Source organism: Marasmius oreades, chromosome 7 (assembly GCF_018924745.1).
Source record: "Marasmius oreades isolate 03SP1 chromosome 7, whole genome shotgun sequence".
Lineage (NCBI taxonomy): Eukaryota > Fungi > Basidiomycota > Agaricomycetes > Agaricales > Marasmiaceae > Marasmius > Marasmius oreades.
Genome location: NC_057329.1, coordinates 2,777,444 through 2,796,102, shown reverse-complemented (window position 1 = coordinate 2,796,102; position 18,659 = coordinate 2,777,444). Strand labels below are relative to the sequence as shown.

The 18,659-nt window shown below is 47.1% G+C and overlaps 5 protein-coding genes across 5 annotated transcripts; 1 reads left to right on the top strand and 4 right to left on the bottom strand.

The window, feature by feature from the left end:
- Nucleotides 1–986: 986 nt before the first annotated feature.
- Nucleotides 987–1,372, bottom strand: E1B28_011637 (uncharacterized protein; the record flags this gene model as incomplete). The annotated part of the gene is made up of 2 exons (XM_043156698.1): nucleotides 987–1,231; nucleotides 1,294–1,372. The coding sequence occupies 2 exons, from the start codon at nucleotides 1,370–1,372 to the stop codon at nucleotides 987–989; spliced, it is 324 nt and encodes a 107-aa protein (XP_043006486.1).
- An 8,329-nt stretch (nucleotides 1,373–9,701) lies between these two features.
- On the bottom strand, nucleotides 9,702–12,358 carry E1B28_011636 (uncharacterized protein). Its single transcript, XM_043156697.1, has 8 exons — nucleotides 12,209–12,358; nucleotides 11,979–12,151; nucleotides 11,485–11,889; nucleotides 11,010–11,438; nucleotides 10,922–10,953; nucleotides 10,600–10,865; nucleotides 10,211–10,536; nucleotides 9,702–10,156 (listed from the first exon to the last, which is right to left on the bottom strand). The coding sequence occupies exons 3-8, from the start codon at nucleotides 11,703–11,705 to the stop codon at nucleotides 9,826–9,828; spliced, it is 1,605 nt and encodes a 534-aa protein (XP_043006485.1). The 5' UTR covers nucleotides 11,706–11,889; nucleotides 11,979–12,151; nucleotides 12,209–12,358; the 3' UTR covers nucleotides 9,702–9,825.
- Nucleotides 12,359–13,065: 707 nt separating this feature from the next.
- On the top strand, nucleotides 13,066–14,680 carry E1B28_011635 (uncharacterized protein; the record flags this gene model as incomplete). The annotated part of the gene is made up of 12 exons (XM_043156696.1): nucleotides 13,066–13,096; nucleotides 13,166–13,216; nucleotides 13,274–13,420; nucleotides 13,487–13,517; nucleotides 13,579–13,642; nucleotides 13,700–13,744; nucleotides 13,805–13,870; nucleotides 13,932–13,991; nucleotides 14,043–14,203; nucleotides 14,282–14,302; nucleotides 14,360–14,570; nucleotides 14,642–14,680. 12 exons carry the CDS (start codon nucleotides 13,066–13,068, stop codon nucleotides 14,678–14,680), a joined length of 927 nt encoding a protein of 308 aa, XP_043006484.1.
- A 257-nt stretch (nucleotides 14,681–14,937) lies between these two features.
- E1B28_011634 (uncharacterized protein) lies at nucleotides 14,938–16,818 on the bottom strand (the record flags this gene model as incomplete). The annotated part of the gene is made up of 6 exons (XM_043156695.1): nucleotides 14,938–15,268; nucleotides 15,327–15,652; nucleotides 15,718–15,983; nucleotides 16,046–16,077; nucleotides 16,134–16,550; nucleotides 16,598–16,818. The coding sequence occupies 6 exons, from the start codon at nucleotides 16,816–16,818 to the stop codon at nucleotides 14,938–14,940; spliced, it is 1,593 nt and encodes a 530-aa protein (XP_043006483.1).
- An 862-nt stretch (nucleotides 16,819–17,680) lies between these two features.
- E1B28_011633 (uncharacterized protein) lies at nucleotides 17,681–18,592 on the bottom strand (the record flags this gene model as incomplete). The annotated part of the gene is made up of 2 exons (XM_043156694.1): nucleotides 17,681–18,406; nucleotides 18,467–18,592. The coding sequence occupies 2 exons, from the start codon at nucleotides 18,590–18,592 to the stop codon at nucleotides 17,681–17,683; spliced, it is 852 nt and encodes a 283-aa protein (XP_043006482.1).
- Between the last annotated feature and the right edge of the window lie 67 nt (nucleotides 18,593–18,659).

The window sequence follows — 18,659 nt, the reverse complement described above, 5'->3', positions numbered from 1 at the left end:
CTCAAAATTCAGTGAATGAATATACCTCCACAGAATATCAACGACGGAACCGACGACTTGTTGTAACCAAAAAGTGGAACATCCCTACCAGATCATTTCAATTCCTCATGTAACATAATCGAAACACTTCATAACGTACCTGAGCCAGTCCTTAGAGCATCGCGAAAAATCTCTCCTCCATTCCTACATCCAGTTGTGAGCACACAGTCTACAGAATGGCTTCCTGCTCTTACCTTGGTCGCATTTCGCCCGCGATACGCCTTCACAGTGTACTTGTTCTCCCCAGACCGGCCGCCAATCATAATCTGTGCGATATACACGGCTACCTCCGTGTCATCGTTCCCATTTGAGCACAACTGCCAAGAATAACAGATGTCTTTGTCCTTGTAGATGTCGCCCCGCTTGATTTCGGTGAACTGGGAACGTCTCGTAAGAGTTTGGCTGGACATAAAGAGTTACACAGCACACCTCGGAGAGTTCTGGTAGGCCTCTGTCAACCTTTGTCCTCTTGTCTCTTGCCTGAACGATCGTATAATTGTTGAATTGATCCCTTCCAACGTTTGAAAAGTTGCCTCTGCCAATATTGACATGAGATGCACCAGTCAATACCTCCATTTTTTGACGGGAGGTGGGGAGTCTGGCGGGTAAATGAAAGAAGGAATGAGCGGTGGTGGTTGGATGCGAATATTTGAGGAAGGGTGCAGCATGGACATGATTGCCATGACACTGACAGAGGTGATATCGCGGCCTCAAAAGTCCAACTCAGCTCCATCGTTCCCAGAGCTGAGAACAGTCGTCAGGTACTATGTATAACATTGTTATCCTCGTAGATGTCCTCCCGGCTCAGTTTCGGTGAACTGAAAGATGAATTTCAACGATTAGAACCAGTTAGAACCACAAGAGGCACGCACCAAGTTGGGTTTGAAGATCTAATGCCAGTCCGACTTCTCTATGAAGGTCTATTCCTGTCCATCATGCAGTAATGATTAATCTCGTCCCATGCAACATCTCCGCCAATCTTGCAACAAGACCTCGAATGGCAGTGATCGACGTAAAGGAAATGAATCGCCTTCATCCCCCGATGACACGGCTTGAGGAAATATGGCGGCGAACAAAAATCCAAGGTCACTGATAATCAACGGAGGGCACAAGAATGGTAATGTCAGTGCAACGCTCTTTGTACCAACAAAACTACCGATAGTTGGGCCGGAAGACTGAAAGTGAATCAAATCTAGAGACGCAAGATTGAGAAAGAAAGATTTAAAAAACGCATGGAAACTACGTGTTACTGACTGGGCAAACCAGCGGTATACAATTCGCTGCAACCGTTGATGAACGTCGCAGACAACGAGCAACATGGCTTTGTCAGCATTGGCTGGAAACGAGCAACAGCCTCAAGGATGTCTACCTTCAGCTCATACTCTCGATCCAATAGATATAGAACCATTTATTACCAACTAACAGCCGCACCGGACAGGGTGAAGGGATAGCCGTATGCACGCAAGGACCTGTTCACTTTTCGAGATTACGGTATAACCGTCGATGCTATGTTTGTCCTGGTGTTTCCTTTCTGAACCTTTCATTGAGGCGAACACTTTCACGGGTTCTCGCAGCAGCTTCTGTGCTGCCGAAGCCTAAAGTTGACAAGCCGATTCTATGTCGAGGTTCGGCGTTTTTGTGTCACTAATCTCCGGTGTCCACTGTCCACCGCTCGCAGATCATACTCAACCTGAGAATTGCGTTCAATAGTTGCCGATGGCGGTGAGAGGCTGTTGCAGGGAAAGCGGTGGGACTGGAGGGTTTGAATGACTACTATTGCGTGCCAACGATTCGGAGAGTATGATGTCGACCATTTTCGCGGTCACGCTTCTCCCGGTTCCGCAACGCTTCGGTCAACAATACACAGCTAGTATGTGTTACAATTCTCCAGTGGACTAGATAATTTACCCATGTTCAAGGGCTTTGCGCCAGCGTACGTTTCTGGGGTCAATTCAACACGCCCCGTTAGCAAAGGATGGCGTTCTTGGACTTGATGAGGCCAAAGCTGGGCAAAGGTCCAAGGTCAACGGCTCCTTTCCCGAACGCACACGATTTAGAGACATACCATTGAGCATCTTCACGACCGTATCCTTGGCATTGTTTTCTAGTTCACCTTTCCAATCCAAGTACATGAAGCCAGCCTCCACAACACGACTTGTCGATCCTAACAAACCCGTCTTACCACCTAGATCGCTGCAGCTGAGATACCCGAACCTTCGATGGCTTCCCATGTGAATGGGGTAAACAGTGTGCCCAGTAGTGAATGCATTGTGCCTACTCGATAAAGACAAATCAGACAGGAAGTTTGAAAGTTAACATCTAGAAGTAAGAAGAATAGCGGATGTTTACCTTCGGTCTCATCGAGCAAGAAAGAATCATCCGGTCCTTCGAGACTTCGGTCTGAGCGGCAAAATGGAGGTAAGCACAAGCACGACGGACAGAAGAAATTGTTCACCTTCCACTCGGTTTTCGTAAGATACGGATGAGTCTGGAACAGCTGTATTGGTAACGATAACTACCACTGATTAGACTATAAGTTAAAGCGAGTGTATCTCACATTCCGAGCCTTCAGTAATGTTGACCTTTGGCAACACTGAAGCAACCAACTTTGTGGGTATATTGTAGAGTTCTGTTCAAGAGAATAGTCCATGAGATGGTCGGATCAGAAAATGATAATTTGGTTTACCTTCGTCAATTTCTTCAAAGCGGCTTTTGGCAGGAATGACTGAGTATATAGGGTATCGAAGTGATTGTGCGAAATCGGTGGTTTTCGGATCGAACTTCCTCGCAATTTGGTATTCATAAATATGTTTGTAGATCTTGGTAGGCCAGGATACTTGTAAGGGAGTCACTTTGAGGGAGAGTCTGAAGGGAAGGCCGAAGTATTTGCACATAACTGGCGAGAACGGAGTTTGGCCGGTCAAATCAAAGGACCAATGATAAACCGGTTGAGAGGAAAGAAGGAAAATCAAGTAAATGGGTGGGGAGAGTTGGCGTCGTTGCCGTTTGCGTTTGGATTTCTGAATTGTGCCCGCGAGCTTGAAAAATGGGTGGACCAACTCTGCTGACGTTAGAGTAGCCTGAGATTGGCAATTTTCAGAAGATACCCACTGTAGGTGGAAAGATCCTCATCCATCGAGACATCGTGAACGTGAAAGACGCTCAATGATTGTGTGAGCCACGGATTTCGTTCGCGGACAGATTCTACTTCTATCTTGCGTCGATCATCTCTGAGACAGAACCTAACGAGTCCAGAAGATTGCCTTGTTGTTCCATCTGACATCTCTTGCCTTTCGTCAAGACAATCCGTCCAGCTCTGCCACCGTACATTCGCGAGGAAAGCAATCGTTGACTTCATCAAACCCGAAACGACATGGGTGTGGCTGATTGCTGATTTGTCGTCAAGTCTTTCAAAATGACTGCTGTAACTAAGCGTAGAAAGAAGCCACCGATCGTCTTCCTTGCTAATGAAATATCGGATGACAACGTCTGCTTTCAGGAATTCCACGTCGGAAGGAACTATGATATCGAAATCTTCTTCCGCCCAATCGCGACATTTTGGCCCAACTGGCCCGTGACAGAATCTTCCTTTGATTGGGTCCATCCACAACTCGTTTCTTGAACATCCCAAGCTGGACTATATCATTGATTAGTTGACAGTACTATCAAGGCTGTATTGTCCACTCACTCTCAGTAACTCAATGTAGACTAGCCCCACCCATCCCATTCGAGCTTCCATATGTGCAACGGGTACGAGCTCTGGGAGTTGCCAACGAGAGCTCAGAATTCAGTGAATGAATATACCTCCGCAGAATATTAACGACGGAGCCGACGACTTGCTGTACCCAAAAAGTGGAACATCCCTACCGAAACATGTAAGTCCCTCGCGTAACATTATCGGACGAAGAACGCATACCTAAGCCAATCCTTAGAACATCGAAAAAAATCGCGCCTCCATTCCTGTCGAATCCAACGATAAATTCACGAGGGGGCAGACGAGCCCTCTACGCCTACCTTCATCGCATTTCGGCCGCGATACGTCTTCACAGTGAACTTTTTCTGTCCAAACGATCCAGTTAGGTTGATCTCTGCATGATAAACTGCTGCCTCCGTGTCGTCCTTCCCATTTGAGCACAACCGCCAAGAATAGCAGACGTCTTTGTCCTTAAAGATATCGCCCCGCTTGATTTCTGTAAACTGGTAACATGTCGTTAGAGTTTGGCCGGACTTGGGATAGAGTTGCACAAAATCACACCTCGGAGAGTTCTGGTAGGCCTCTGCCAACCTTCATCGGGTCTGGATGATCGTGCAATCGTTGAATTGGTCCCTTCCAACGTTTGAGAAGTCCCCTCTGCTAATCCGGACTTTAGATGCTCCAGTCAAAACCTCCATTTCGACGGGAGGTGGGACGTCTGGGCGAAGGAAGAAAGGGATGGGATGGCGGTAGTGGTTGGATAAGAATGAGGAACGCAGGGCGACCATATGACCAGTAAAAGCTGTATGCCCTCGAACATGAATACAATGTGTCCATTCACTGCCGTGACAGTGGACAGATGGAGGACCTGGTAGGGAGCTACTGCGGCCCAAAAGTCCAAACACAGGTAAATCACCGTGTCCACTTGGCTCGGTTTCGGTGAGCTGAGAGATGACCTTCAGTATCCAATTCAGCGATTAAAACACAACAGACACGAACCTCAGGATTGAAATTCTACTAGTCCGACTTCTCTGAACTTGTTCTTGTCCATCATACAGTAGTCATTGACCCTCGTCCCATGTAACAAAACCTTGAATATCGGCAGAACGAGCTTAATCGTCTCCATCGCCCTTGAGGAGATATCGCGGCCGAAAAGAAGAACCAAGGGTGTCTGATTAATATTATTGTGAATGGAAGGCCAAGTTTCAATCGGTCCACGCTGATTTTGAGAACACCCCAATGACTATCGATAGAAAATTGAGAATGAGAAAGGATGTATGAAATAGCGCGTGGAAATTTACGCGTTACAACTGCGCAAACTGGTAATTAGGCAGCAGCCGTTAACGTTGATGGACGTCGCGGACAAGTCGGGAGTCAGTCTTCTTCCCACTCTATCCTTTACTCACTGACCATCAGCGTAGACGCCACAGCAAACGATGTGGCCTATACCCCACCTAACCTCATCCCCTCAATATACTCTCGTATTCTGTCCTAAATATGCGCATAGATGATCTGTTCATGGTCAACCAGCAGAACCGGCGATCATGAGCTATACTCCACGACTTCAAACCTACACCAGCCGTATACAATGCGGCCATTACTTGTGTCGCGGTCTCTATCTTACTCCCTTCTTTGAAGGTTGCTGCCGCTGAGTACATCTCTTTCTCCTTTGATTTTAAATGTCTGTTGTTAGGTAGTTGAGTTGTACCAGTATCTGGTTTGTATACTGCAGACCTTTGTTACTTGGGCTTCAAATTTCGTACTCGTTTATTGAAGCTCTCTAATTACCGGTTCGCGTTGAAAACAAAACATGTGTATTACAATTTATCACATCCGAATAAACTCTAGTTGAATCTTCAACTCAGCCTCTCGACCAAACTAGGTGTTGACATCTGGATTGCTACGAATGAGAGATTTAAACCCTCGAATGAACGGGTTCAATAAGGCACCCCTTAATGAACGTTTCGTGCCTACTTGATAAAGACAATCAGACAGACACAGAAGAAAACGTCAACCGAAGGGGAAGAGCTCACCTTGTCGAGTAGACCTGGACTTTGTTCTCTCACCTAGTGCACAGGAGATACTTGTGAACGAACATCTAGAAGTAAGAAAAGTAGATGTTTACCTTCGGTTTCATCGAACAGCAATTCGAGCAAGAAAGAATCGTCTGTTTCTTCGGGACTTTGGTCTAAGCAATGAAATGCATATTATTATAAGTAGGAGCGCGACGGAAATCAATTTTACCTTCCACCCGGCTTTCGTGAGATACATGTGAGCCGGTAACAGCTGTATTGGTGACAATAAGCACCAGTGACCAGAGTACAAGTTGAAGCGAGTGTTACTCACGTTCCGAGTGTCCTTCAGAATTGTTGACATTGGACGGTAGTTTAGCTTCCAATTCTGTGGGCACACTGTGGTGTTCTGTTCGAAAAACAGTCCATGAGATGGTCGGATCTGAAGATACTAATTTAATCTACCTTCGACAATTTCTTGGAAGCGGCTTTTGGCTGGAACGACTGTGAATATAGGGTATCCAAGAGATCGTGCAAAATCCGTGGTGTTGGGGTCAAACTTCCTCGCGATTTGGTAATCATGAATGTATTTGTAGACCTTGGTAGGCCAGGAACATTGGCCAGGAGACACTTTGAGGAAGAGCTTGAAGGGAAGGCCAAAATATTTGCACATTTCTGGTGAAAGCGGTGTTTGGCCAGTTGGGTCCAACGACCAATGATAAAGGGGATAAGGAGAAGGAAGGAAAATCAAATAAATGGGTGGGGAGAGTTGGCGTCGTTGTCGTTTATATTTGGATTTCTGAAGTGTGCCGCTGAGCTTAAGCCAAGGGAAGACAAGCTCCAGCGAGGTTAGCCTCAAATCAGCAGTGTCCAATAAATACTTACTGTAGTTGAAAAGGCCTCGTCCATCGAGATGTTATGAACGTGGAAAACACTCGACGCTTGTGCGAGCCAAGCGGTTCGTCCGCTTGTAGATTCTACTTGTATCTTGCGCCAATCATCTCTGAGACGGAACCTAAAGATAGATTAGTCAATGAAGGTGAATTTGATAGAGGATTACCTTCTTGTTCCATCTGGCATCTCTTGCTTGTCGTCAAGGCAATCTGTCCAACTATCCCACTGTACATTCTCGAAGGAGGCGATCGTCGAGTTTGTCAAACCGGAAATGATGTGACTTGTCGCCGGGATATCGCCGTCAAGGATTTCCGAATGACGACTAAAACTAAGCGTAGAAAGAAGCCACTGATCGTCTTCCTTGCTAGTGAAGTATCGGAAGACGACGTCTTCTTTCAGGAATTCCACGTCGGAAGGCACAATGACATCAAAACCTCGATCCTGCCAATCAGGACATTTCCTTTCGCGACATGTTGGCCCAATTGGTCCACGACAGAGTCTTCCTTGCGTAGGATCCATCCACAGCTCGTTTCTTGAACATCCCAAGGTCGACTATGGCATTGATGGGTTGACAACAACTATCAAGGTCACATTGTCCACTCACTCTCAGTAAATAAATGTAGAATATGCCCACCGTTCCCATTCGAGCTTCCATATGTGCAACGGGTACGAGCTCTGAAAGTACATTGTCAACGAGCTTTCAGAATTCGGTGAATGAATATACCTCCACAGAATATCAGCGACGGAACCGACGAGTTGTTGTAACCGAAAAGTGGGATGTCCCTACCAGATCATTTCAATCCTTGTGTAATATAATCGAAAGGATTCATAGCGTACCTGAGCCAGTCCTTAGAACATCGCGAAAAATCGCGCCTCCATTCCTACAGAATCCAGTCGTGAGCATACCGGTAACAGAATGGCTTTCTGCTCCTACCTTTGTCGCATTGCGTCCACGATACGTCTTCACAGTGTACTTGTTCTCCCCAAACCGGTCGCCAATCATGATCTGTGCAATATACACGGCCGCCTCCGTGTCATCGTTCCCATTCGAGCACAACCGCCAAGAATAGCAGACGTCTTTGTCCTTGTAGATGTCGCCCCGCTTGATTTCGGTGAACTGGGAACGTGCCAGTGTCAATAGAGTCCGACTGGACATATAGAACTACTCAGATATGGACACACCTCGGAAAGTTCTGGTAGGCCTCTGTCAACCTTTGTCCTCTTGTCCCGTGTCTGAATGATCATATAATCGTTGAATTGGTCCCTTGCAACGCTTAAAAAGTTTCCTCTGCCAATCTTGACTTTAGATGCACCAGTCAAAATCTCCATTTTCGACGGTTGGACTATGAGATAGGTGAGGGAAAGAAGGGATAGATGGTGCTTGGTACTTGTATAAGAATAAGGAAGATGCATGCAGCCACATTTCGGTAAAAGTTGTATGGCCTCGAACATGGATATAATGTGTCCATTCACTATTGACGCTCGTCCCATACAAGACCTTGAATATCGGCAAAACGGACTTGATTTCTGCATAGACCTTGAACATCGGCAAAACGGACTTGATTTTCTCCACCGCCCTTGTCGCCCTGCTTGATTTCGGTGAACTGGGAACGTGTCAATAGAGCCCGACTGGACATATAGAATCACCCAGATATACACACCTCGGGAAGTTCTGGTAGGCCTCTGTCAACCTTTGTCCTCTTGTCTCGTGTCTGAACGATCGTATATTCGTTGAATTGATCCCTTGCAACGCTTAAAAAGTTTCCCAGTCAAAATCTCCATTTCCGACGGGTGGACCGAGGGAGGGAAGGGATAGATGGCGCTTGGTGATTGTATAAGAATAAGGAAGACGCAGGGCAGCCACATGTCCGGTAAAAGTTCTATGCCCTCGAACATGAATATAATGGGTCCTTTCACTGTCGTGATAGTGGACAGTGATGGGGGAGCTGTCAGGGAGCTACGGCGCCAAAAAGTCCAACTCGGATAAGCTCAACCGTGTCCGCCTGGCTCGATTTCGGTGAGCTAAGAGATAACCTTCAATATCCAATTCAGCGAATAAAACCACAATAGGACACGAACCTGAGGATTGAAATTCCGTTAGTCCCACTTTTCTGAACTTATTCTTGTCCATCATACCGTAGTCATTGACCTCGTCCCACGCAACAAGATCTTGAATATTGTTGAAACGGACTTGATGTTCTCTATACTCTATAGACCTTGAACATCGGCAAAACGGACTTGATTTTCTCCATCGCCTTGAAGAGATATCGCGCCTATGCCAACTTGAAGTCTACCGGCGCAGCGCGTATGGCACGGCCCACCGGGTAAATGTTATGGTGTAGTGGCTAAGGGCGATGGAGAGGCCCAAGAAATCCAAGGGTGTCTGATTGATATTTTTGTGAATGGAGGGCCAAGAATCGGTCTACGCTGATTTTGAGAACACCCCAATGACTATCGATAGAAAATGGAGACGCGAGATGAGAAAGGATGTATGAAAAATAGCGCTTGGAAACTTACGCGTTACAACTGTGCAAACAGGTAATTAGGCAGCAGCCGTTGATGAACGTCGTGGACGACGAGCAACTCAGCTTTGTCAGCATTCGGCTTCCTGTCCGAAACTAGACGCCGAGTGCTGCGACACGAGGGCTACACGGCGTGGTCCCAGAAATCGGAACGTGTCGTTGATTTCTATATAAAATGCATGGTTGACCAGTCTCATTATTTATGTAAATGGCTATAAATGATTTTCGTGAGTTGATGGTAGAGAAAATATGGCAAAAAAGTATGACATCAGAGTAGAGTTAGCAATTTACGGTCATCTGAGGCTTTCCTCATGAATATTTGTATCTACTCCGTCATTTTGCATGAAAACTTAATTCGTACTGCATAGTATATACGACTTCTTTGAATGACTCGCTACAAAACAGCAGAGCCAGATTTGTACCGGAAGACCTTGCGCAACGAGGAAAGAGGATTCTCCTGCATCGCCCAATTTGGACGATAAGTAACGGCACGTGGGGTTTGTCGAAACTGGCTTGCCGCTACCTTACATTCCGACCGTATATCTTTGAACTCTGAGGATTTCCAGAATTCTCTCAAAGAGAGGCATTGTCTACTACACTTTCACGATAGGTAGAAATTAAATTATCATCCCCCAGATGTACTCCGTCCTCAAACGCCCGATTTCTATAACCCACCATAAATCAAGTCCAGTTCTCTCTCAAACATATCCTCTACAGCTTTCCTACGAACATTACCCTTAGTTTCCGTCCTGGGTAGGGTGTCTCGTGGTACAACCACAACTAGGTTAGCCGACACTATTCGTTCATGAGCAATCCGCTGAGAATTGAACGACTCAATCCGCTCGAGGACGAGACGCTTGAGATCACCTTCTGAAACATCTATCGCTCGAGGACTCGGTTCGATAAAGAGTGCAGGAGACGGTCGTCCATATCCTACGACAACACATTCGGATATCAGATCGCCACATGTGAGCCTCACATGTTGTTCGATAGCTCTGCAAGATCCCAAGCATTGGAAAGGCGAGTTTCAAGGATACATCTGTACTTACTTTGTATCACATCTCAGCGCAGACTCAGTCTTGATCCAGTCATCATCCCTTCCACGATAAAGATAACCTCTCTCGACCTTTTCCCATAAATCGCCAGTATGGAAATGGCCATCATCTGCCCGACAAAGTTCAGGTCCCGGACAATCCATCGAGTCCGATCGAACGACTAGCTCGAGCAGCTGTGGTTGACCTCTCGCCTCTGGCGAAATTGGATCAAACTGGTACGACACGCCAGGAAGATCAACGACATGGAATACTCCCGTGGGATCGTTTCGGGTGCCACTGGTCATGAGATTGAGGCTAGTCTCAGTTGATCCAAACAGTCCCTGGCAACAAGGGGTAACTAATGTGCAGCAGCAGCATGTGGGAAAAGAGAGAAAAAACCTCACCACTACGTTGATATTGTTCTGAACCACATAGGCCTCTTCGGACTTGGGGAAGACAGCGCCCGTAGCAAAGATACATTCCAAGCCGGAAAGGAGAGCCAAAAGATCTGGGTCCGACCTTGCTCTCTGTAATAGTTTAACAATGAAGGGGGAAAAGAGGTAGAGTTGGGTCAAGGAGGCTCGTTTGAGTTGGTCGATAATCTCGTCAAGGTCGCCTGGTTTTCGCGCTTGAACTGTACATCTTCCACGCAAGATCTGACCGACCGTCGCTGAAGTTATGGAGTCGTCAGAACAGGCTTCAGCAGGTAAGTAAAATATTACTCACTCACATACTGAGCTGAGTGGCAGACATTACCCCTAGAGAAAAAGCGTTTGAACCCATCAACACTTGAGTGAATAATGGAACAACTGACATCCAGTTAGCAGTAGCTGGACCTGATGAAGATCCTGGCGGTCTGGGAATGTGCGCCTTCTGAATCACGCCGTTTATCCAACGATGAGTAGCTCGAACTAGCTTCGGTCTGCCTGACGTCGATCCGCTTGTATGGGCGATGATACTCAGGTCGTTGGGATTCGTCGGCCTCCCTAACGGAGGCAGTTTCGGTGTCGACTCAACATCTCCAGAGGCCAGCGAAGTCGATGGGTCATATACCGGGATGTCTTGAACGCTCGCCAAAATGTCTTTGAATTGGGAAGAACGAACGAGTGCCTTGGTATGTGACTCTTTCAGAAGATCTTTGATTACTTCGATGCCAGGTAGTCGGCTGAATGTGTGGGGAACGTATCCAGCTCTTTGGATGCTAAAAACATGGACTGCATCGAGATATTCGTATCCTCCCAGGCTGATGATCATCAATCAACGTAAATTCAGATACTGAGGCAACTGACCAAATTGCTACTACCGCCCCCTGAGGTATCCCATCCCTCCGAAAAACTCTTAACCACTCTGTAGCGAGCCGTAGCACATCCGACGCAAACTCGGAATATGTGATTGACTTCCAGTCGGCTATTTGATCTGTTTCGGGGTCGATGATGGGAACTTTGAAGGCAAGGGCATCTGGCTTTTCGGACGCAGTGTTTGCGAGTACATGTAGAGGCGTGGTGAGCATATTGGTGTAACAGTGTTGAATAAAGCACGAGATCGTCCTTGGGGTACTTTTGAATGACCCACGTGAGAAGGGAAGAAAGCGTGAAGAAAGTTGGCCGTAAAGGTTCTAGCGATCCGTGTTGGAACTCCGGGATACGAATAAGGGATCAGACGTATTCCTGATAACGAACGAACTCATTGATGTGCTGGAAATGATATTCATGTCAATTTTCATGTAGAGCAGTAAAGTCGGTGCTAAGGACACGTGCGGAGGTTCAAACGTTCAAGCGCTCACCATTGACCACTGATCATGACACTGATGTAGTTGCCCTTCCTTCGCCCAAGCTGATTCGTGACAGTAATCATCATCATGAGGCCGTAGCCGGGCATTGGCATAGCGGGCGATTGTCGATCCAATGCTGGTGTCGCCGGTATTGTGCTACGTGATGGTAAGAAACTTGAAATCGCCTTTGAGCCGTCCAACTGATAAGCTGAGCACAGTCAGCAGACAATCACGACACGCACCTCGGGAAGGTCCTGGTAGTCCGCCTTCTCTTACATCGCAAACCAAGAATGGAGGGCGAAGAATGAATATAGGTCTCTAGAACAAGAACAAGATATGACTGCTTTGACCGGACTCACCGGTTTCAACCTTTATGTACGGGCCGGGGGATCGGCCTGGCTCGGACCAACAACCAGCACATCATGCTCTTCTCCCCTTTGCCCTCGACTTGATCATGGATCGTGAGTACCTTGGAGTCGTTGCTCTCAGTAGCACACACCATTGTTAATTCTCGCTATCAGAGGATACGGATGAGCGTATTTTCAGATTAACGTGTTATCACCCATCTAGCGCTAAGACATGGGTGTGCTCCTCAGAGCAACACCGGTTCTCCGAGTCCTTCTCATCTTCCTTGCCCGAATCACAAGTGAGCTCCAAGTAGCTGTGTCGTGTTTCAGTTATCCTGACTCGAAATAGGTGCAATTTTATCTAGCGGGAATATCCAGGGTACTGAGGTGAGGCCCAGGCCTCAGCACTTAAGGGTCAAGACGACATCATCTTATCTCCATTTCCCTTGTTCTCTTTTTTTGTACCATTCGTGTTTCAGAACAGTGGTATATGTATAGACCATGGACCGGTACGAGTGCAAGTTTCTTCATCTTGACTCCACTCGTACCAGTCATTTAACAGGAACAGAATGAGCTCGAGTGCAGCGCTTCCCGATCCACGGCTGTGAGTATTGGTACGTTGCAGTGTATGACTCGTTCTAAATTCAATGTCGTTCTACAGCACGGGCCCCCCGGTACGTGTTTGGTATCCTGGGTAGACAGAACACCTATTGATATGACATTGGCAGATTGTAGCCCTGAGTATCAATTCTATGCTCTTCGCAGTCCTCACGATACAGATCTGTCAGTCCGATTATACCGAATTGTGAACATGCCGCCGCAATATCTTCTCACTCTTTCGATTTTGTCTAGACTCGTACATGGTCAAATTTCCACGCGACCGTCTTGCACTCAAGATCTTCGGTAAGTGATCCCTCTCGACACCCTCAACTCATCGACCTAAACCCTGGTTATCATCAGTTTGGGTGGTTTACATCTTGGATTTCGCACAAATTATCCTTCTTCATATGTTCTGTTGGGATGTTTGGGTTACCGGACTTGGCATTCAGGGAGGCGTTCCGACGCCTCAGCCTGCTACGGGGGCTCACACTATGATGACCGCCATAAGTATGTCACTGTCTGTTGTCGCGGTTCCTCGCTGACTTTGGTGGGTTTTTTTTTTGACCTCGACAGTTTCTGCGATGGTTCAAGGTTTCTTTGCATGGTACGTATCAATAATCCCTTTCAACTTCCTTTCTTTTCGACCGGGCTAACAGAAAGAACAGGAGGGTCTACGTATTGAAGAGGGACAGCCTGGTTGTCAAGATAACCGCGGTCGTCATTGTTCTTGTAAGTCCGCGAGGACGATGCTTTCGTTTACTACGGCATCTAAACTACAACTTCCAGTTGGCGTTTGCGCAATGTATAAGTTGCATATGTGGAGTCACCTCGGTACGCGTTCCACCCTATATCGGTGACTTCATCAACTGAGAAGGCTTCTCCCTCACCCAGTACCTTGTAGCAGGCAGAAAGGCGTCCAGTGTGGCGCTCGAGGTCGAACTCTTCATATTCACTCAGGTTGGTTTCGGTTAAATCTTAGGATGATTCCGGGAGGTTTCTGACGTTTTTGGTATGCTAGATTTGGATGATCGGTGCTGTCGTATGCGATTTAATCATCGCAGTCGCCATGACATGGATTGTAAGGCTCCTTCTTGATCCTATCTATACTCAATCGATTAACAGCATCTAGCTCATCATCTACAGTCGCGCCTCAAGAATCAAGCGTACCCGGACGATCGTGAAAAGTTTGATCCTGCGATCGGTGGAGACGGGCACCGTTACCTTCGCTTTTACGATGGTCAACTTGATTTTGTTCTGGATAATGCCGCATAACTACATTTATATGGTGTTGTGAGTTCGAGTTCTTACGATATGAGATTGAGGCCATTCTCTAATAACGTTTCCCCCCCCCCCCTCCCCGATCTGCAGTGACAGAACCTTGTCGAAACTGTGCGTTCATTAACCTTGATTCCGAGTCTCGAAATTGTTAGCTCACACGAAAAACAGGTATTCTAATGCACTCTTCTTGAGTCTTAACGCAAGAGAAAGCGGAGCTGATGTCAGTACGACGAACTGGGTCGGCGACAGTACCCTTGGCACCATTGGAACGGTCCCTCTGGACACCCGTAATATGCGTTTCAGGACAGACGTGGACGCTATCCATATCGCTACACATGCACACTCGGCGACAGACACAGAAGACCAGCAAGACAGTCAGGTTGGTGTTCCTTTGATTCAGAGATGAGGATGATATACTCACGTTGAACAACCCTTTCTTTGTGCTTCCAGATGTCGAACAGTAACAAGGAAACTCTGAGTACTGTTTAGGACTTTGGTTGGGAGCGTAGTAGTTCTATTTCAAATCCGACGTGTAATCTTGATGTACAATAAATAATACTAATAAGCCGTGTCTTGGAATTCATACGTTAGACTGAACGCTTGAGAATGTCCGCGAGCTCTATCGACGCTTTGACTACGCCCGGATCGCAGTAGTCATTTCCGCGAGATGCGTGCATTTTTACCGGCGGAAATCAAATCATTGACATTGTTAGTACTACTCATTTACGTCCTCCGGATTCAAGCTTTTACAACCCACTGTAAACCATGTCCAGTTCTCTCTCAAACATCGCCTCAACAGCTTTCCTACGAACATTACCCTTAGCTTCCGTCCTGGGTAGGGTGTCGCGTGGCACAACCACGATCAAGTCAACCGACACCAATCGTTCATGCGCCATCTGATGAGAATTGAACGACTCAATCCGCTTGAAAACGAGACGCTTCAGATCAGCTTCCGAAACATCTATCACTCGAGGACTCGGTTCGATAAAGAGCGCAGGAGAAGGCCGTCCATATCCTACAACAACACATTCGGATATCAGATCGCCACATGTGAGCCTCACATGATTTTCAATAGCTCTACAAGATATATTTCTTTAGCATCAAGAGACATAATTTCAAGGTTGCCTCAACTTACTTCGTATCACATCTCAGCGCAGACTCAGTCTTGATCCAGTCATCATCCCTTCCACGATAAAGATAACCTCTCTCGACCTTTTCCCATAAATCGCCAGTATGGAAATGACCATCATCTGCCCGACAAAGTTCAGGTCCCGGACAATCCATCGAGTCCGATCGAACAACTAGCTCGAGTAGCTGTGGTTGACTTCTTGCCTCTGGCGAAATTGGGTCGAATTGGTACGACACACCAGGAAGATCAACGACATGATATACTCCCGTGGGATCGTTTCGGGTCCCCTTGGTCACAAGGTTAGTGCTGGCCTCGGTCGATCCAAACACTTCCTGACATCAAAAGGGCGAATAACGCTTTTAGCATGTGGGGAATAGAAAAAGAAACTCAAACTCACCACTACATTGACATTATTCTGAACCACATAGGCCTCTTCTGACTTGGGAAAGATAGCACCCATAACAAGGATACATTCCAACCCCGAAAGTAGAGCCAAAAGATCTGGGTCAGACCTTGCTCTCTGTAACAATTTGACGAACAAGGGGGTAAAGAAGTAGAGTCGGGTCAGGGAGACTCTTTTGAGTTGGTCAATAATCTCATCAAGGTCGCCTGGTTTTCGCGATTGAACAGTGCATCTCCCATGAAGGATCTGATAAATTATCGCTAGAGGATGGAGCCGGAGGTTAGGCATTTAGCAACTGAAATGCAGGTAAATATACGCTCACTCCTGTCCTGTGCTGCGTGGCAGATGTTACCCCTGTAAAACATATAGCTCGTAAGTCAATCGACAATTGGATATGAAGCGAAACTAACATCCAGTTGGCAATAGCTGGGCCTGGCGGGATGGAAATGTCCGCCTTCTGGATCATGTCGTTTACCCAACAGTGAGTAGCTCGAACTAGTTTCGGTCTGCCTGACGTCGATCCACTTGTGTGCGCGATGATACTCATGTCGTTGGGATTTGTCGGCCTCTCTAACGGAGGCAGTTTCGGTGATGATCCAACTTCTCCAAAGTCCAGAGAAGTCACCGCGTCATATACCGGGACGTCCTGGATGCTCGCCAAAATGTCTTTGAATTGGGAGGCACGAATGAGTGCCCTGGTATCCGACTCTTTCAGGAGATCTTTAATTACTTCGATGCTAGGCAGTCGGCTGAACGTGTGGGGAACGTATCCAGCTCTTTGGATGCTATAAACATGTACCGCATCGAGATACTCGTATCCTCCCAGGCTGATGATCATCAATCAACATGGAATTCAGATACTGGTGCAACTGACCAAATTGCTACTACCGATCCCTGAGGTATCCCATCCTTCAACAAAACTCTCAACCACTCTGCAGCGAGTCGTACCACATCCATCGCAAACTCAGAATATGTGATTGACTTCCAGTCGGCTATTTGATCTGTTTTGGGGTCGATGATGGGCACTTTGAAGGCGAGAGCATCTGGCTTTTCGGACGCAGTGTTGGCGAGCACGCGTGGAGGCGTTGTAAGCATATTGGCAGAAATGCGACAAAAACGACGTTGAATAAGCACGAGATGGCCTTGGGTCCTTATAAATATCTCACTTGTATCCGTGAGAAGGGAACGAAGTTGGCCGAGATGTTTCTGTAGCGATCCGTGTTAGGACTCATACCATTCCATATTCATATCATGGAGTCCCGAGTATGAACGAAATCATTGTTGTGCTGGAAGTAACTGGCGCTGGTTTCAGAATGGTCCATGGAGATTGCTTCTGCGGAAGATGAGAGTTACTGAGGTGATCATGGATGGGAGAAACCCTTATATCGCCTTCTAGCATGAATCAACATCAATGCGGCCCAATCTGAATCGTGGTGGTGATCGATTTCCGTGGCTTGCCTTGTGAAGGCGTACATAGATGTTGGCCTGGCTCAACCTGAAACGGCGATTCTCGAGCTAGTGCTGTACGTGATCAACGAATTATGACCGGTGAAGATGACTGACGGAAAAAGGCATTTGAGGGAATCCGAAGCTGGTGTTCTACGTCGTACATAGTAAGGGGAAAGAGGATAAAGATGTTGGCTAGGAGGAACCATGGTTCGTGAACGTCGCAGACGACGAGCAAAGTGTCTGAGTAGTACTGTCAACATCGGACCCGACTCCGACCAAACTCCGACGCGACTGGCGAAATGTGAAGTGAAGTCCGTGTACCGTTGCAGTACAGCCCAACTCTATGTTACAGTTCCGCTAATCGATACAGCAGTAGATGTTGGTATGTAAGGATATATGGAGAGGGTTCAATTAGCTGACGACAACTGGAAAGCGTTCGTGAGCTAAAAATAGAGAGGGTATAGCATAAAGAGTTGGGCCGTGAAAATGATGGTATACTGCGATGGCTTCAAGCCTTCTTGGTTACATCCACATTCTCAACGAATCGACCTCTCTCTTCAGATACAGGCCTCACTGCAGGGGTCTTATCTTTGTTCCCGAAGAGAGAGGTAAACCCTTTCCGACTCGAGCTCCTTCTACTCGCACCCGGATCTGTCGATGTACCACCCGATGTCGTTGTCTTCATCCCAGATCCAGGCTTGACTTGTTCTACGTCCGCTTTCGTCACACCTTCAGCAACCTGTTGATTTTTACTCTTGCCCTTCCAGAATCCCTTCCCTTTCGAGCCATTAGTAGCCCCAGAAGATTCTCCAGTATTGGCAGCAACAACAGCCTGTGGACCCATCCCCTCCTCACTCAACTTCAAAAACTCCTCTCCACGAACACGTAAAAACTCTTCCAAAAGAGCAGCATTCCTCGAATTAGCCTTGTATATCGCTAAAACGACGTCTCCAACGAACGGTACGAGTCCAACGCCAGCGCTGACAGCGTTATGGAAGAGCATCCGACTAAGAAGCCACGAAGGTATATCAGCTTGTTTGGCCTTCCTGATAACGAGTACGTAGTTCAACGTTGCGTCTGCGATATCACCTGCGCCAGGAATGATCCCGACGACGAAAGTCCAACCGAAACGGAATCCACATAATGAGAATCCTTTGTCGAGGTAATGAGCGCGCTTCTGAACGGATTTGAGGATTTTAGCGTCGCGTGAAGAAAGCCCAGGTGGAATGGCCCTCTATGTAGTGAAATCAGTTGATCGGAAGGTTAAGACGTAGGTTGGAAGAATTCCACTTGCTCTTTTCCGTTTCTTTCTTCCTCGATCGTCTGTATATTCTTCATAGAGTGGGTCAGCTGGAGTGTATTGCTCGAGATTTCTCTCGAAAAGCTTCTTTCCTGCTGTTCCTAGGAGGCGGGAGGTCATGACGGTAGTGGTTGAGGAGAGAAAGCTGCAAATGAGGCGGAGCAGCCCTATATACGGACAGTGACAT

Excerpts from the sequence above, each read along its gene's own strand:
- E1B28_011636 (XM_043156697.1), bottom strand. The coding sequence starts at position 11,705 with ATGCTCACCACGCCTCTACATGTACTCGCAAACACTGCGTCCGAAAAG. Across the intron at positions 11,439-11,484 it reads GGGGCGGTAGTAGCAATTTG|CCTGGGAGGATACGAATATC; the intron begins GTCAGTTGCCTC and ends GATGATCATCAG. Across the intron at positions 10,157-10,210 it reads GCGCTGAGATGTGATACAAA|AGCTATCGAACAACATGTGA; the intron begins GTAAGTACAGAT and ends GGGATCTTGCAG.